At 48.6% G+C, this 15937-nt stretch overlaps 1 protein-coding gene and 1 pseudogene across 2 annotated transcripts in view; both read left to right on the top strand.

Annotated features, from left to right (window-relative positions):
• FBXO16 (F-box protein 16) overlaps nucleotides 1–6679 on the top strand; it is a 38883-nt gene extending 32204 nt beyond the window's left edge. The window contains exons 7-8 of one of the 2 annotated variants that reach the window (XM_053578444.1): nucleotides 5309–5339; nucleotides 5828–5958. In XM_053578444.1, coding sequence (XP_053434419.1) covers nucleotides 5309–5339; nucleotides 5828–5837 — 41 coding nt within the window. In that variant the 3' untranslated portion in view covers nucleotides 5838–5958. Of the gene's footprint in view, nucleotides 1–5308; nucleotides 5340–5827 lie in introns of both variants that reach the window. The other variant, XM_053578443.1, reaches the window with a different exon arrangement.
• A 3305-nt stretch (nucleotides 6680–9984) lies between these two features.
• LOC128576640 (uncharacterized) lies at nucleotides 9985–10079 on the top strand (annotated as a pseudogene).
• The last annotated feature ends 5858 nt before the right edge of the window (nucleotides 10080–15937 follow it).

Here is a 15937-nt window from a genome sequence, read left to right as displayed (position 1 = left end):
GGGATCCTCCTGCCTTGGCCTCCCAGAGTGCTGGGATTACAGGTGTGAGCCACCTCGCCCGGCCTAGATATGATGTGTTTTAATCATTATTACTGCTGGGGTTTAAAATATAAATATATGTATGTAGTGTGTGTGTGTGTGTAACATTTAGTGATATGGCATTTCACTGCAAACTGCACTAGAAGCCAATTTTCAAAGACATGGATATTTTGAAATGTAAGTTCACAATCATTACTAACAAACAATTGTTCAGACCTTAGGGTCTATCAATGCTTTGCAACACATCCCTGCCTTGTTTCACCTACTTAGATGGCTGTATGTGGTCACAGTCTTGGATTTAAATGTGAAAACCTTGGCTGAAGGTGCTTCAGTCTCCCTCTGCAGCTGAAAGTATTACCCCAAGGTTACAGACAAGATAAGCCAAGAACAAAGACAGGCCTGTGGCTTCTTTAGAGCTGTGTGGCTTGTTTGTTCCTAACACTTTGCCTCTATTTTTGGCAGAAGCAGAACAAGCCAGAGGACAAGGGAACATCCTTGGAGCTTTCTGGGCTCCTAGACAGATGGGCGACAGCAGGGGTCCTGCTTACAGAAGCCCTAGATGAAAGCATCCATGAAGCAGCTCCACCTTGGGATTAAGGGTCCATCCAACTGGATGAAGCTGGACTAGCAGTCACCCCTCTTAGACCCTCCTCCCAGACGGACGTACCTCTGGGTAGGAGGAGCACTAGAGGTCAGGAGTTTGAGACTAACCCGAGCAAGAGCAAGACCTGATAGCTACTAAAAACAGAAAAAATTAGAAGCAGGAGGATTGCTTGAGCCCAGGGGTTTGAAGTTGCAGTGAGCTATGATCACACTGCTGCCCTCCCGCCCTGGCAACAGCAACACAGTGAGACCCTCCATCATCCTCAGCCATCTCTCCACAGTCTGAGCCTTTCTTTCCACCCAGGGCCTCTGACTCACTGCTCAGCCCTCAGCTTGTGCCTGGGGCTATTTACAGGGATCTGTCTAGACCAGCCGTTCTCAACCTGTGGGTCACAACCCACAGGAACTGTATTAAAGGGCCGTGGCATTAGGAAGGTTGAGAACCACTGGTCTAGACCCTGTTTACATGATTAGAACACAAAACTTTTGATTTTATCATTTCCAAACACAATTATCCATATTTATGTATAATATTACCTGCAACACCCCTCAACTCGGAATCATAATAAAATGTTGAGGGATAGATTTTTTAAAAAGACAGGGTTGGCTTGGTGCCTGTGGCTCAAGCAGCTAAGGCGCCAGCCACCTACACCTGAGCTGGTGGGTTCGAATCCAGCCTGGGCCTGGGCCTGCCAAACAACAATGACGGCTGCAACCAAAAAATAGCCGGGCGTTGTGGCGGGCACCTGTAGTCCCAGCTACTTGGGAGGCGGAGGCAGGAGAATTGCTTGAGCCCAGGAGTTGGAGGTTGCTGTGACCACAGCATTCTACCCAGGATGACAGCTTGAGGTTCTGTCTCAAAAAAAAAAAAAAAAAAAAAAAAAAAAAAGACAATGTTAGGGCCTGGCTTGGTGGCTCACACTTGTAATCTCAGCACTTTTGGAGACCAAGGTGGGAGAATCGCTTGAGCCCAGGAGTTCAAAAATGCATCTCTACAAAAAATTATTAAAAATCACCTGGGTGTGGTGGCAGAAGTTCCAGATAGGCCTGCAGTCCCAGCTGCTTGGAAGGCTGAAGTGGGAGGTCACACAAGCCCAGGAGTTGGAGGCTGCAGTGAGCTATGATTGTGCCACCGCACTCAAAAGGATAAAAACAAAAAAAAGAAGTGAAGGGTGGAGTCTTTCACAAAGTGAGGATTGTCACCTTCTTTACCTTTCTTTCCCACACCACAGGGAGAAGAATGAATGAAACAGCAAATGTTAGTCTCTTAGTACAAGGCCTGGTAGTCAGGTGTTTACAATTACAATTGGTGGTGGTGTCTCTGAGAGAGTGGCTAACATACAACAACTGTCATTGTGGTTACAATGTTTATCTGTTTTCCGTATCTACATGCAAGGTAGTAGAACTCAATCTGTTCTCTTAACAGACCCAGGGTTTATCCAGTGGTATTGTTCACATCAGTGATCATTTGCAAATGTCTGCAAATAACATGACAGGAGAATAAACAATAACAAAATCAGGCCAGGAGCAGTGGCTCATGCCTGTAATTGTGGTGCTCTGAAACCCATAGTGCTCTAAGGTGGGAGGAGCACTTGAGGTCAGGAGTTTGAGACTAACCTGAGCAAGAGCAAGACCCGATAGCTACTAAAAACAGAAAAAATTAGAAGCAGGAGGATCGCTTGAGCCCAGGGGTTTGAAGATGCAGTGAGCTATGATCACACTGCTGCCCTCCAGCCCAGGCAACAGCAACACAGTGAGACCCTGCTTTTAAAAGACTAAAAACAAGCCAGACACAGTGATGGTGGCTCACGCCTGTAATCCCAGCATTCTGAGAGGCCAAGGCGGGTGGATTGCTTGAGCTCACGAGTTCGAGACCAGCCTGAGCTGGAGTGAGACCCCGTCTCTAAACATAGCCAGGCGTTGTGGTGGGAGCCTGTAGTCTCAGCTCCTTGGGAGGCTGAGGCAAGAGAATCACTCAAGCCCAAGAGTTTGAGGTTGCTGTGAGCTGTGACATCACAGCACTCTACCAAGGGTGACAAAGTGAAACTGTCTCAAAAAAGAAAGAAAGAAAGGAAAGAGAGAGAGAGAGAGAGAAAGAGAGAAAGAAAGAAAGAAAGAAAGAAAGAAAGAAAGAAAGAAAGAAAGAAAGAAAGAAAGAAAGAAAGAAAGAAAGAAAGAAAGAAAGAAAGAGAAAGAAAGAAAAAGAAAGGCCTTGGTGAGCCCCAACACTGGTAAAGAAGAAATTTGTGGTTATCATTTCAACCACATAGATGCTATAGACCAAGATCCAGGACTGTAAGATATTTATTTATTTGTTTGTTTGTTTGTTTAGACAGAGTCTCACTCTGTTGCCCAGGCTAGAGTGCCATGTCATCAACCTAGCTCACAGCAACCTCAAACTCCTAGGCTCAAGTGATTCTCCTGCTCCAGCCTCCAAAGTAACTATGACCACCAGCACACACTACAGCATCCGGTTTTTCTATTGTTAGTAGAGATAGGGTTTCACTTTTGCTCAGGCTGGTCTTGAACTCCTGAGCTCAAGGGATCCCCCCTGCCTTGGCCTCCCAGAGTGCTAGAATTATAGGCTACAGCCACCATGCCTGGCCTCAGGAGTGTAAGATTTTTACCCTTTTATATAACATCCCCATGTTTCCTACTTAAATCTTATCTTCTCTCTTATAATGACAGGCATTAAAGTCTTAAATTGAAGAGTGTCTGTGAGCTTGTTTTCTGAGACGACAAGAAAGGGTGGCCATAAGGAGACCACCTTCCCTGGGGCTGGTCTGAAGGGGAGAGAAACCCCACAGTGTGCATAGGTGGTGACAGCTACCAAGAGGATGGGAGGGCAAAGGGAGACCCTGGGACATGTCACAGTGGAAAAAAGGAAGGTTGTGAGGAGCCTGCCCAGGCCTGTGAACCGCCTGGGGACTCAGGAGAAAGGGGTTCCTCAAATGCAGTGACTGGTAAGTGTTGCACAGTAATGGGATTAAATTGGAAACTGTTACAGGTGAGATGTGACTAGCTCGTTCTCATATGTCAGAGTGCTAGACTTTTTCCTCCCTCAACAGGTATTAGTTTGTCTTCATTGTTACAAAAAGAGCACAAAGGAACATTCCTCCCGACTCTACAGGGCTCTTAAAACAACACCAAAAGTTTCAAAGGAGGGAAGATTCTTTTTTTTTTTTGTAGAGACAGAGTCTCACTGTACTGCCCTCGGTAGAGTGCCGTGGTGTCACACGGCTCACAGCAACCTCTTAACTCTTGGGCTTACGCGATTCTCTTGCCTCAGCCTCCCGAGCAGCTGGGACTATAGGCGCCCGCCACAACGTCCAGCTATTTTTCTGTTGCAGTTTGGCCGGGGCTGGGTCCGAACCCGCCATCCTCGGCATATGGGGCCGGCGCCCTACTCACTGAGCCACAGGTGCCGCCCAGGAGGGAAGATTCTTTACTCCATCTCCTCTCCCTTCTACTTGCCCACCTAAACTTGCTACTTGAACCCCAGTTTTGCCCACTCTTTCCTGGAAAAATCAACAGACATGTCTGGATCTTCTATAGGCAGGCATCCATCTATTTGGAGGCAGTGTAAGATTCCAGCTTTGCTCACAGAGAGCTTGCAGTCTCAATAGAAGACAAAGAATTGCACTCAGAAATGAAAACATAGCACAGTGGCTACGGCGCCAGCCACATATACCAAGGCTGGCGCGTTTGAACACAGCCCGGGCCTGCTAAACAACAATAACAACTGCAACGGAAAATAGTTGGGCATTATGGCAGCCACCTGTCATCCAGCTCCTTGGGAGGCTGAGGCAAGAGAATCACTTAAGCCCAAGAGTTGGAGGTTGCTGCGAGCTACATTGCCATGGCACTCAACCAAGGGGGACATAATGAGGCTCTGTCTCTACCAAAAAAAAAGAAAAATTTGCCAGGTGTCATGGGGGGTGGTGGTGGTGGTGGTGTGTGTGTGTCAGGGGTTCATGACAAGAAAGGAAGGAAGGAAGGGAGGGAGGGAGGAGGGAGGGAGGGGAAAAGAAAAGCAGGAAGAGAAAGGAGAGGAGAGGGGAGGAGAGGAAAGGAAAGCCCGAGAGCATATGTTCACCGTTAAGTCACGGGGCCCAATAACAATGGCTTCAGGAATCCGGCCACTGTAGAAATTCCTGAGGATCAAGACATGCGAGCTTTTTGGACAAGAAGGGCCTTGAGGGACGGGTTAGATCTAAGGGAGGGCCACAAAGCACAGCGTAGGCAGGTGTGGTTGTCCTTGTGATTCGATGAGGGACGGCGTCAGCAGGGAAGAGGACAAGAGAGATGCAACTGGCTGATGCCGTTTCTGAGCCAAGGAAAGTCTAGAGTAGGATTTTCCAGGTTTGCAGAAACCCTGTGTATGGCAGACATACCTGATAGCATTAGAGGCAGGTGTCAAGTGATCCGATAGGACTCCCACGTCTGCCAGCTAAGTAAGGGGTCATGGGGGGCATTGTGTCAGGGGAGGGCACAGTATCTGTGTTCTGCTGAATCCTCCCGAGCCCTCTTACATCTCTCTTGGCACAGTTGGAACCAGGATACGGGCAGATTGTAAAGAGTACGTCACTGTCTCTCTCCCTCCATGCTCAGCTCAGATTATTCCTTTTTCTTCCTCTCTCTGTTCTTTTCCCCTTTCCTGCTCATGGCCAGATGCCGAGGAGAAATCCTTTCCCACCGTGAGTTTTGGTTGGAATGTCAACCTGTGACATTTGCCCTTGGGGGGACATTGCGTACATGTGCAGATGAGTAGACTGTAAAACATGGCAACCAACCCAGTGAGCTGAGAATCCCAGGTCTCCAGACCCAGCTGGGACACTCCGTAGCTGTGTGAACTTGGGCTGGTGGTAAACTGCTTGTTCCTCAAGCAGTTTTGTTTATTTGTAAAACGGAGCTTGTCCAATCTTCCTGCCGGCCTCAGATGATTTTCTTGAGGTTCAAATGAAATAATAATGTTTGTGAGAGCACTTTGGAGATAAAAGAACTTATTTGTAGCTCAACGTAGAGAATGCATGGGGGTAGAGGGGAGAGAAATTGGGAAGTCTCAATAAATATCCAGCCCTGTGATTCTATAAAATTGTTTCAGATCATGAAAACCAGTTTGACTAGACAACTTCTTTTGCTGTTTTAGTTACATGTCACTCTGGTGATTCTTTTTCCTCCCTAGATATCCCTAAGTTCCAGCTCTGCCCTAAAAGTTCCAGCTTGGAGCGCCTGGCCTGCTCCTCAGTCAGCGGGACTCCCAGATGCAGCTGAAATGTTCAGGTGGCATCTTCAGAGACACTCAGGACTTTAGACATCATCCTTCCAGGCTGCGGAGCCCAAACTGGCTTAAGGACCTGGAAGGACTTGTACAGAAAAGACAAAATGCTCTGCGTGGTGGGGACTGGGTTTTACTTGCCCCTCTGTTAGATGCTCTTTCAGTTTAAGTACGTGAGTCCTATGGCATTTCAGTAAAAAGGAATTTATGGCATAAACGCTGACACACTTACAAACTTAGAGATAAGTTGACAGGTACCACGGGGTTGAGGACAGGACAGAGGATGGCGCCATTGTTAATCTCGGCTGCATGAGGTAGGTCCCAGGAGGACACGGACAGCACCCTCCCAAGGCTGCATGCGCAGTTCAGTGAAGGGGGCTGCCTGCCATCGTGTCTCAGTTTGCTAGGGCCGCACCACAGCCTGGGGGGCTTCGGCAGCAGGTGTTTATCTCCTCACAGTCCTGGAGGCTGGAAGCCCAAGATGAAGGGGTCAGCAGGGCTGGTTTCTCCTGAGGCCTCTCTCCTTGGCATGCAGCCGTCTCCTCCCTGTGTCCTCACGTGTCTGTCCCTGGGTGCGTGTCTGTCCTAACTGCTTCTTATAAGGACAACCTTCATACTGGATTGGGCCACCCTAATCATTTCTCTGAAGATCCTATCTCTGAATACAGTCACCCTGAGGTACTGGGGGTTAGGGCTTCCATGTATGAATTTGCCGGACACACCCTTCAGCCCCTAACACACACATTTAATTTAATTAAAATTATCTCAGAATGGCTCGGCGCTTGTGGCTCAAGCAGCTAAGGCACCAGCCACATACACCTGAGTTGGTGGGTTTGAATCCAGCCCGGGCCCGCCAAACAACAATGATGGCTGCAACCAAAAAATAGCCGGGTGTTGTGGCAGGTGCCTGTAGTCCTAGCTACTTGGGAGGCGGAAGCAGGAGACTCACTTGAGCCCAGGAGTTGGAGGTTGCTGTGAGCTGTGTGATGCTACAGCACTCTACCCAGGGTGACAGCTTAAGGCTCTGTCTCAAAAAAAAAAAAAAATTATCTCAGAAAAAAATTAGCCAAGCATGATGGCACACACCTGTCGTCCCAGCTACTAAGGAGGCTGAAGCCAGAGGATCACTCGAGCCCTACAGTTTGAAGCTGCAGTGAGCTATCATGGCACCACTGTACCACTCTTGCCTGGGTGACGGAGCAAGATCCTGTCTCCAAAAGAAATAAAAATAAAAAAATAAACCACAGAAGGAACAAATAAGCCACTCAAAAGGGCATCCAAGCAGAAACCCAGGATAAGCCCTAGTCAATAGGAGGAGAGGCACTGGAGGGGAGCAGTCCAGGGAGAGGACCCCACTTCTAAAAAATAGCCAGGTGTTGTTGAATAAGATATGCAGAGACCTAAGGCAAAACCCGGGTGGGGAAGCTCCTGGTTCCCTAGAAACTTCCTGGCTTTAGCATCACAAGACCCACCCTAGAGAAGCCTCCGCTCAACACGAGTGATCGTTGGGACTGTGTACAGCCTAGAAGAGCAAGACTGGGGTGTGGCAGGGCTGGAGAGAGGGAAAGCTGGCAAAGCAGCCGGGAGCCCGATGGGAAGCCAAGCCACGCGGAAGAGCTGAGACTTTATCTCAGCGGCAGTTGGGCAATCGCAGGACTGTGAAAAGGAGAGTGACCTGCTAGGACTTGCCTTCAGAGAGAGCTCTGGAGGATGAAGAGGACAACGCTGTGGACCACTCAGGGAGGCCCTGCAAGTCTCACAGCTCTTCTGGGTGAGCTGCATAGTGACTGGGTTTGCCTGCAGGTCTGTAAGTGTTCCAGGGAAGAAGTGGCGGTGACTTGGAGTGGAGAGAGCCAGAAAGATGTAGAATACCTTTAAGACAGAGGAGCTGAGAAATTTAGAGGTGGGCAGTGACAGAGGAGAAATCCAGAATGATTCCCAGTTTTCTGGCTTGGGCAACTGGAAAGAGGCTTGGAAGTAATTAGGATGGTTTGGCAATTCCTTCCCCATAGAGCCCACACCAGAATGCCAACAAAGCAGCATTCTTCTCCAGTACGGCTCTTACGGACCTGCAGGCCATCCCAGCCACGGTGCAGCTCACCCAGGAGAGCTGTGAGACTTGCGGCAACTTCAGGACAAGAAGGAGGTTTGGAGGATGAGGGGGAAGGTGAAAGGTATTTATTAAACTAGATTCTTTCCTTTCTTCTCTCTCTCTCTCTCTCTTTCACAGAGCCTCAAGCTGTCGCCCTGGGTAGAGTGCCATGGCATCACAGCTCACAGCAACCTCCAACTCCTGAGCTCAAGCAAGTCTCCCCCCGCCTCCCAAGTAGCTGGGACTACAGGCACCCAGCACAACGCCCAGCTGTTTTTTGGTTGCAGCCATCATTGTTGTTTGGTAGGCCCGGGCTGGATTCGAACCCACCAGCTCAGGTGTATGTGGCTGGCGCCTTAGCTGCTTGAACCACAGGCACTGAGCCCAGAATTGCTCTTTTGGCTGGGCGAGGTGGCTCACACCTGTAATCCTAGCACTCTGGGAGGTTGAGGTGAATGAACTGCCTGAACTAACAGGTTTGAGACCAGCCTGAACCAGAGTGAGACCCCCATCTCTAAAAAAAAAAAAAAAAAGCTGGGCATTGTGGTGGGCGCCTGTAGTCCCAGCTATTTGGGAGGCTGAGGCAAGAGGATCTCTTGAGCCCAAGACTTTCTTCACATCTACTTCCATGGCTTGATTCCCTCTTCATTCAGTGTTTTTGCTGAAAGGGGGTCTTCCTAGGAAGAGAGGCCAGCACTCGTAGAGAAGGATGCATCCCAAGGGTGGGGAGTGTCACCCCTCAGCGTTCTAAGAGAATGGCTAAAGGCTACTTCCAGAAGGGAGGGGTTGCAAGGGAGTTTCTTAATCCTTCATAACTTGTCCCTGTGCTTATTATATATTTGCGAGACTTTAAAACCAGAGGACCTACATCATTATATTTGCAAGCATCTGAGACAGGGGACGCTATGGGTCCCTGCCAACAGCCAGTTTAGGGAAGAGAGGTGTGGTCAGATGAAACTAAATAGATAGGTAGCCATAGGAAGGCAAGCTGGGAAAGAAAGGAAAGCGGAGGAGTTCCAAGGGCCTCCCTCCAAAGGGCTCAGGAGCCTGACAACTAGACCAAATGGCCCCTACAGGGAGACTGGCTCTCCCAGGGCTAGACGAGCTGGAGCTACAGCTATTAAAAAAAAAAAAAAAAAAGTGGGCTTGGCACCCATAGCTGGGTAGGGTGCTGGCCACGTACACGGAGGCCGGCAGGTTCCAACCCAGCCCAGGCCTGCTAAACAACGACAACTACAACAACAAAATAGCCGGGCGGGGCAGCGCCTGTAGCTCAGTGAGTAGGGCGCCGGCCCCATATACTGAGGGTGATGGGTTCAAACCTGGCCCTGGCCAAACCGCAACAACAACAACAACAACAGAAATAGCCAGGTGTTGTGCTGGGCACCTGTGGTCCCAGCTACTCGGGAGGCTGAGGCAAGAGAATCGCCTAAGCCCAAGAGCTAGAGGTTGCTGTGAGCTGTGATGCCACGGTACTCTACCCAGGGCAACCAAGTGAGACTGTCTCTAAAAAAGAAATAAAATAAAAATAAAAGCGCCATCCTGAGCGATTTCTGACCATCCAAGTTTACATGTTGATGTAAATTTTTATCTCCCCTTTGAAGCCTTGATCCTTCTGTATTCACGCTGTGCTCTGACCATTTTGCTCTGTCTCCTATTAGAGTTATTTCTATATGTATGTAGGATCTTATTTCCTCTCTAGATTGGGAATTCTTCAAAGGATCCAACTTTCACTCACTCCATATTTGCACGTTTTCTTTTATGCAGTAGACACATGATTGGCGTTTGATGATGGAAATACTGTCACTGAAATATCTTCAAAGGACCCAAAATGAACATCTGTTCCCCGGCTTCTTTAGTCACTGACACTAGCAGAGAAAGGACGCTAGAGGGCACGCCTTCCCCTCTTAAAGGAGTCCTGGCAGCTGCACCTCTCCTGCCAGTCTGGTCTCCTAAAAATTCAAACACAACTGTGCTTGCTTCGGCAGCACATATACTAAAATCGGAAGATTAGCATGGCCCCTGCTCAAGGATGACACGCAAATTTGTGAAGCGTTCCCTATTTACAAAATAAAAAATAAAAAATTCAAACACAACTGAAATTTTTGTTGTTTGTTTTTTGTTTTGTGGTGTGTGTGTGTGTGTGTGTTTGAGACAGTCTCACTCTGTCACCCTGGGTAGAGTGCCATGGGAGTGTGAGGTGTCATAGTTCACAGCAACCTCAAACTCCTGGGCTCAAGCCATCCTCCTGCCTCAGCCTCCCTAGTAGCTAGGACTATAGGTGCTGGCCATCATACCCCGCTAGTTTTCCTATTTTTAGTAGAGACAGGGTCTCATTCTTGCTCAGGCTGGCCTTGAACCCAGGTGATCTTGCCTGCCTCCGTCTCCCAGAGTGCTGGGATTACAGGCATGAGCCACCAAGGCAGCCATGACGGAAGGTTTGTTTTCACCATTACTGGGGAGGAGCACCAGACAGAAGAATCACTTAAGTCCGAGAGTTTGAGATTGCTGCAAGCTGTGATGCCATGGCACTCTACGGAGAGCAATAGCTTGAGACTCTGTCTCAAAAAAAAGAATATTCTCAAAAGTAACCAACCCCTCTACACTCATTAGGATAGCAATTATAATGACAAACAAGTCATACAGAAAACAAGCTGTCAAGGACCTGGAAAAATTAGAACTCTCCTGCGACACTAGTGGGATATAAAACTGTGCCACTGCTGTGGGAAATAGAATGAAGTTTCTCAAAAATTAAACACAGGGAGGTGGAGCAAGATGGTGGCCAAGTAACAGCTTCCATGCAACTGGGCACGATGAGTCTGGGGAGATAAGACTCCAGGCGTCTCTGGCTGGTGGGATCTGCCTATAATCATCCCTTTGAGGATACAGGGAGTCAGCAACCACTGTGCTAAGGGCACCACGCCAGCTGCAATGTTTTAAAAAAAGTTTTTAAAAAGTCAAGTCTTCACTCCAGCCTGGGCAACAGAGCAAGACTATCTCAAGAAAGAAAGAAGAAAAGAAAAAAAAAGAAACAAAGATACTATATAACTAATTGACGTCCTGGCGGGCGCCTGTCGTCCCAGCTGCTCGGGAGGCTGAGGCAAGAAAATCGCCTATGCCCGGGAGTTGGAGGTTGCTGTGAGCTGTGATGCTACGGCACCCTACCGAGGGCGATAGAATGAGACTCTGTCTCTACAAAACAAACGAATAAACAACAACAACGACTACAACAAAACAACTAATTGACATCCATTATAACAAATCACAATTATCAGCATGCGCCTATGAGAAAACTAAGTTGTGGAAGTAAATATGATCTCCCATTGCCAAATCTTTACTGTTCATTTGCTGCTTGTTTATTCATTTTGTCATCTACTAACGAAAACAGATTAAAGTTTGGATTCTTACTACTATGGAAAGGCAAGTATAGAAGAGGAAAAAGTACAAGCTGAGAAAGTTCTATCCATTGGCTTTTGTCTGTGAATTGGGGAAAGGGCACGGTTATTTGATATGGGGAAGACCAGCTGGGTTCAGCTCTTAGAACACAGATCAAGGTTTGACTGTGGGAAGCAAGACCCAGGAAAGACAGACGGGTGCTCTCAGGCAGATTACTCTGGGAACCGTACACAGGATGGGGTGGCAAAGGGAGCCACAGGAAGACAGGCGATCACAGCCCTACACAGCAGTAATCCAGACATGAGATGGAGAAATAAGACCTTATGTTTACACAGTACTTTATGTTACACAAATTCTTTCTGCAGACACTCCTTAAAATGATTATGAGGTAGGTAATTTTTTTTAAAAGTTGGAGGTTTAGTTAAACAGGCAGCTTCAGACATTTTATAAAGGATTGACAGGACTTAGGGTTCGGGGTGGGGTGGGGACAGAAATCCACGGTGCTTCCAACATACTTAACTTGGGTGGCAGAGAGAATGTGGTGCCTCTTAACAGAAGCCTAGAGGGACAGCTGGTGTGGAGGGGGGTTTCTAATGGTAAATTTTATCTTTTCTTTTTAGTCTGAAATAACGTCAAATGTACAGAAAGATTACAGTGGAAGAATAGTACAAAATAACGCCCATTTTCCCTTTGCCCAGAAACTCATTTAAATTCTGCGTATGGTCTCAATAACAGCCTTTATAGCAAATCAAGGAGATGAAGGGTCACACACTGCACCCGGCTGTCATCCTCCTAAGTGGCCTTCGTCCTGCTGAGTTGCCTTCAATCTAGAGAAGTTCCTCAATTTTGCTTGGCTTTTACAGACTTGACTTTTGAAAAACTTTTAGAAAACATTACAGCTGGCTCGGTGCCCTTAGCACAGTGGTTATGGTGCCAGCCACATACACCAAGGGTGGTGGGTTCGAACCAGGCATGGGCCAGCTAAACAATGACAACTGCAACAAAAAATAGCCAGGCAGGGTGGCGCCTGTGGCTCAGAGGAGTAGGGCGCCAGCCCCATATGCCAGAGGTGGTGGGTTCAAACCGGCCCTGGCCAAAAACTGCAAAAAAAAAAATAGCCAGGCGTTGTGGTGGGCGCCTGTAGTCCCAGCTACTTGGGAGGCTGAGGCAAGAGAATCGTTTAAGCTGGAGAGTTTGAGGTTGCTGTGAGCTGCGACGCCATGGCACTCTACTGTGGGTGATGTAGTGAGAGTCTGTCTCAAAAAAACAAAACATTACAGCCTACATTTTATAAACTGTTTTTCAATTTGGGTTTTTCTGGTGTTTCCTCACAATTACACCAGGTTATACATCTTTGGCAGGAATATCACTGTGTTTTATCAGGTGACCCACAAAGTCGTTTATCCCATTACCTGTGGTGTGAACTCTCATGATTTGAGATGGGGTCTGTCATGTTTCTCCAGTCAAGGTAGGTCCACCCTCTTTCTACTTACTGTAATATTTTGTGAGGAGATGCTTTGAAAGGTTCCCGGCTTGGCTGGCTTCATGAATGTTCCACCTGGATAACTGTGAAGCATCCTACACTTAGAAGTGTCCTGAGTTTGGCTCAGCACCCATAGCTCAGTGAATAGGGTGCCAGCCGCATATACCAAGGCTGGCGGGTTGGAGCCTGGCCTGGGCCTGCTAAACAACAATGACAATTGAAACCAGAAAATAGCATTGTGGTGGACGCCTGTAGCTGCAGCTACTCAGGAGGCTGAGACAAGAGTATTGCTTAAGCCCAGGAGTTTGCGGTTGCTGTGAGCTGTGACTACAGCACTCTACTGAGGCTGACATAGTGAGACTCTGTCTCAAAAAAAAGATATGTCCTGAGTTTGGTTTATTTTTTTGCTGGAGAAAGAAGGGAGGAAGGGAAGGAGGGAAGGAGGAGGGAGGAGGTAAGCAGGCATACATTTAACTTTTGACTTTTTACATGGGAGTCACCAGGATGCCCGAAGAAAGAATTAGAAAAGCAAGACGAGGGCTTGGGAAAGAAATCTGGGCTGGAGATGGAACATGCACAAAGGTGGCAACTGAAACCGGGAGGACGGTCTCTCCAAGGGAATTGGAAAGAAATGGGAAGGAAGTGAGAACCTAACCTTTGGAGACACACCCAGATACCATCTAGAAGAAGAAAGGGAAGCCAGCGCAGGAAATCCAACGGTGCCATGTCAGAGAAGCCAAAGGAAAAGGGAGTTTTACAAGGAAAGGAGTCAACCGTGTCAGGGCTGCACTCGAGGAAAAGGAGGGGACTGAGCAAGAGAAGACCCTGCTTCCAACAACAAACCACGGGAAAGGGATTGTTTGTTCTTTTACACATTTGAAGAACATTCGGTTAGGGCTTCAGGATAGACAACGTGCTGGCCAGGTGCTTAGAAGGCTTCCAGGCTGGGTTTAAGGCTCTTGCTATCCTGAGATTCTTTTTTTTGGTTGCAGTTTGGCCAGGGCGGGTTTGAACCTGCCACCCTCGGTATATAGGGCCGGCACCCTGCACTGAGCTACAGGCACCTCCCCTATCTTGAGATTCTTAATTTTTGAGCAAGAGACCGTGCACTTTCATTTTCCACTGGACCCTGCCAATTATGCAGCTGACCCTGTGTGATGGAGCAAATGTCAACTATTTTTGCCTTTGGAAATATTTTTTGGTGACAGGGCACTTTCTTGTCCCAGAGGCAATATGGAGGTAAAATTTGATGGGCAGAGTGTAGGTAACTGGAAATGTTTATGAGACACTAAGTACAAAAAGCAAAACACTAAATGACTTGCACAGAATTATTATTATTAGTCGAATGGATAAGAGGGAGGGGTGGATTTACAGATGGAGGTCAAGGATGGGTTCAAGGGCTTTGTGCATCAGATTTGGCTTTGAAAAGACAGGCAGAGGCGCTGGAGAAGTTGAGGCAGAGAGTGGAATACAAATGTCTTAATGCTGTAATTGGGTAAATGAGGTGAAGGCTATGTTGATGAGTAGGATGTAAGCACTTCAATTTGTACAAATAATCAACACATTGAATCCCACATGGCATAAATGTATTTATGATCTATGTACAAATGACTTAATAAAAATAAATAAATAAATTATAATCATGAAACTATTAAAAAAAAAGAAAAAGAAAGAAAGAGAGAGTGGCGGGGGGGGGGGGACGGTTGAGGACGAGCCACGCGCGCCAAGAGGAAACCTCCTACGGAGCCTGGCGGTGCTAAGGCGGCCCCAAGGCCGGGCTGGAGAGTCTGCGGGGAGGGCCAGGCTGGGCGGCCTCCGCAGCTGTCCACACCGACGACCAGGCGCGCCTGGCCCGGAGACTTAATATAGATCCGCAGGCCAGGCGCGACTCCGGGACAAAAGGGCCGATCCGGCGGCCCGGAGGCCCCAGCAACCTGCCCAACGCTGCGCTCCGGCCTGCGGCCTCCTCCTCGCTTCGCGCGCTCCGCACGGCTGGCGGCCCGGGGCGCCCTCCTGCCGGCTGGTGCGGAGCCGCCGCCTCCTCCTCGCTTCGCGCGCTCCGCACGGCTGGCGGCCCGGGGCGCCCTCCTGCGGGCTGGCGCGGAGCGGCCTCCGTGGGCCCGCGCACGTCCCCGTCGCCGCCGCCGCCCTCGGGCCGAGCTGAGCGGGCGGGGAGGGGCCGCCCTCCTCCCTGGGGACGCTTCCGCCGTCCGGGCGCAGCCGGGGTCCAGGGGAGGGGACCGAGAGGGGACGCCGGTCGGTAACTCGCTCCGCGCCGCACGGGGCCGGCCGTCCCCAGCGCAGAAGCCCGCCCGAGCCTCACCGCCCTCCCCGGACCCGCGGACTCCTCCCCGGCTCTGCGGGCCTGGAGGGCCTCTCCCGACAGCTGTGAAGCAGCAGCCGGGAGCACATTAACCTGATTCCAAGAACTGGGAAGGAATCCGAGATTCGAGATGGTTTTCCATCTCAGCCCACCACCTTCTAATCAAAGTACTATATGTGCTTAAGAGTATAAACTGGCAAATGCAGAAAAGTATAAAGAACCAGACTCCCCTCCTCCAGATACTCACCCGTAATTCCACCACCTAGAAACAAACCCTAGATCCCTAGACATCGGCATATTTCTTCATGTTTTGCTATCTATTTTTCACTTTTACATATTTGATAATTCTGTGCAAGTCTTTTAGAGTTTTGTTTTTTGTACTTAGTATCTTATAAACATTTCCCATTTCCTTAGACACGTCATAAACATATTTAATGGCTCTCTGCTAACTTTGTACAGCTTTACCAAAACATGACAGCTTTATTTTTTAAATGACCAAAGGTTACCAAAAAAAAAAAATTTTTTTTTTTTTTTTTTTGAGACAGAGCCTCACTCTGTCACTCTGGGTAGAGTGCCAAGTCGTCACAGCTCACAGCAACCTCAGACTCCTGGGCTCAAGGGATTCTCTTGTCTCAGCTTCCCGAGTTGCTGGGACTATAGGCAGGGCCACAAAGCCCGGGTATTTTTTAGAGATGGGGTCTGGCACATTTTCAGGCTGGTCTA

This window comes from Nycticebus coucang, chromosome 24, assembly GCF_027406575.1.
Source record: "Nycticebus coucang isolate mNycCou1 chromosome 24, mNycCou1.pri, whole genome shotgun sequence".
In the NCBI taxonomy this organism is placed as follows: domain Eukaryota; kingdom Metazoa; phylum Chordata; class Mammalia; order Primates; family Lorisidae; genus Nycticebus; species Nycticebus coucang.
Note: the sequence above shows the minus strand (reverse complement) of the source record. Positions and strands in the feature narration are given on the sequence as shown.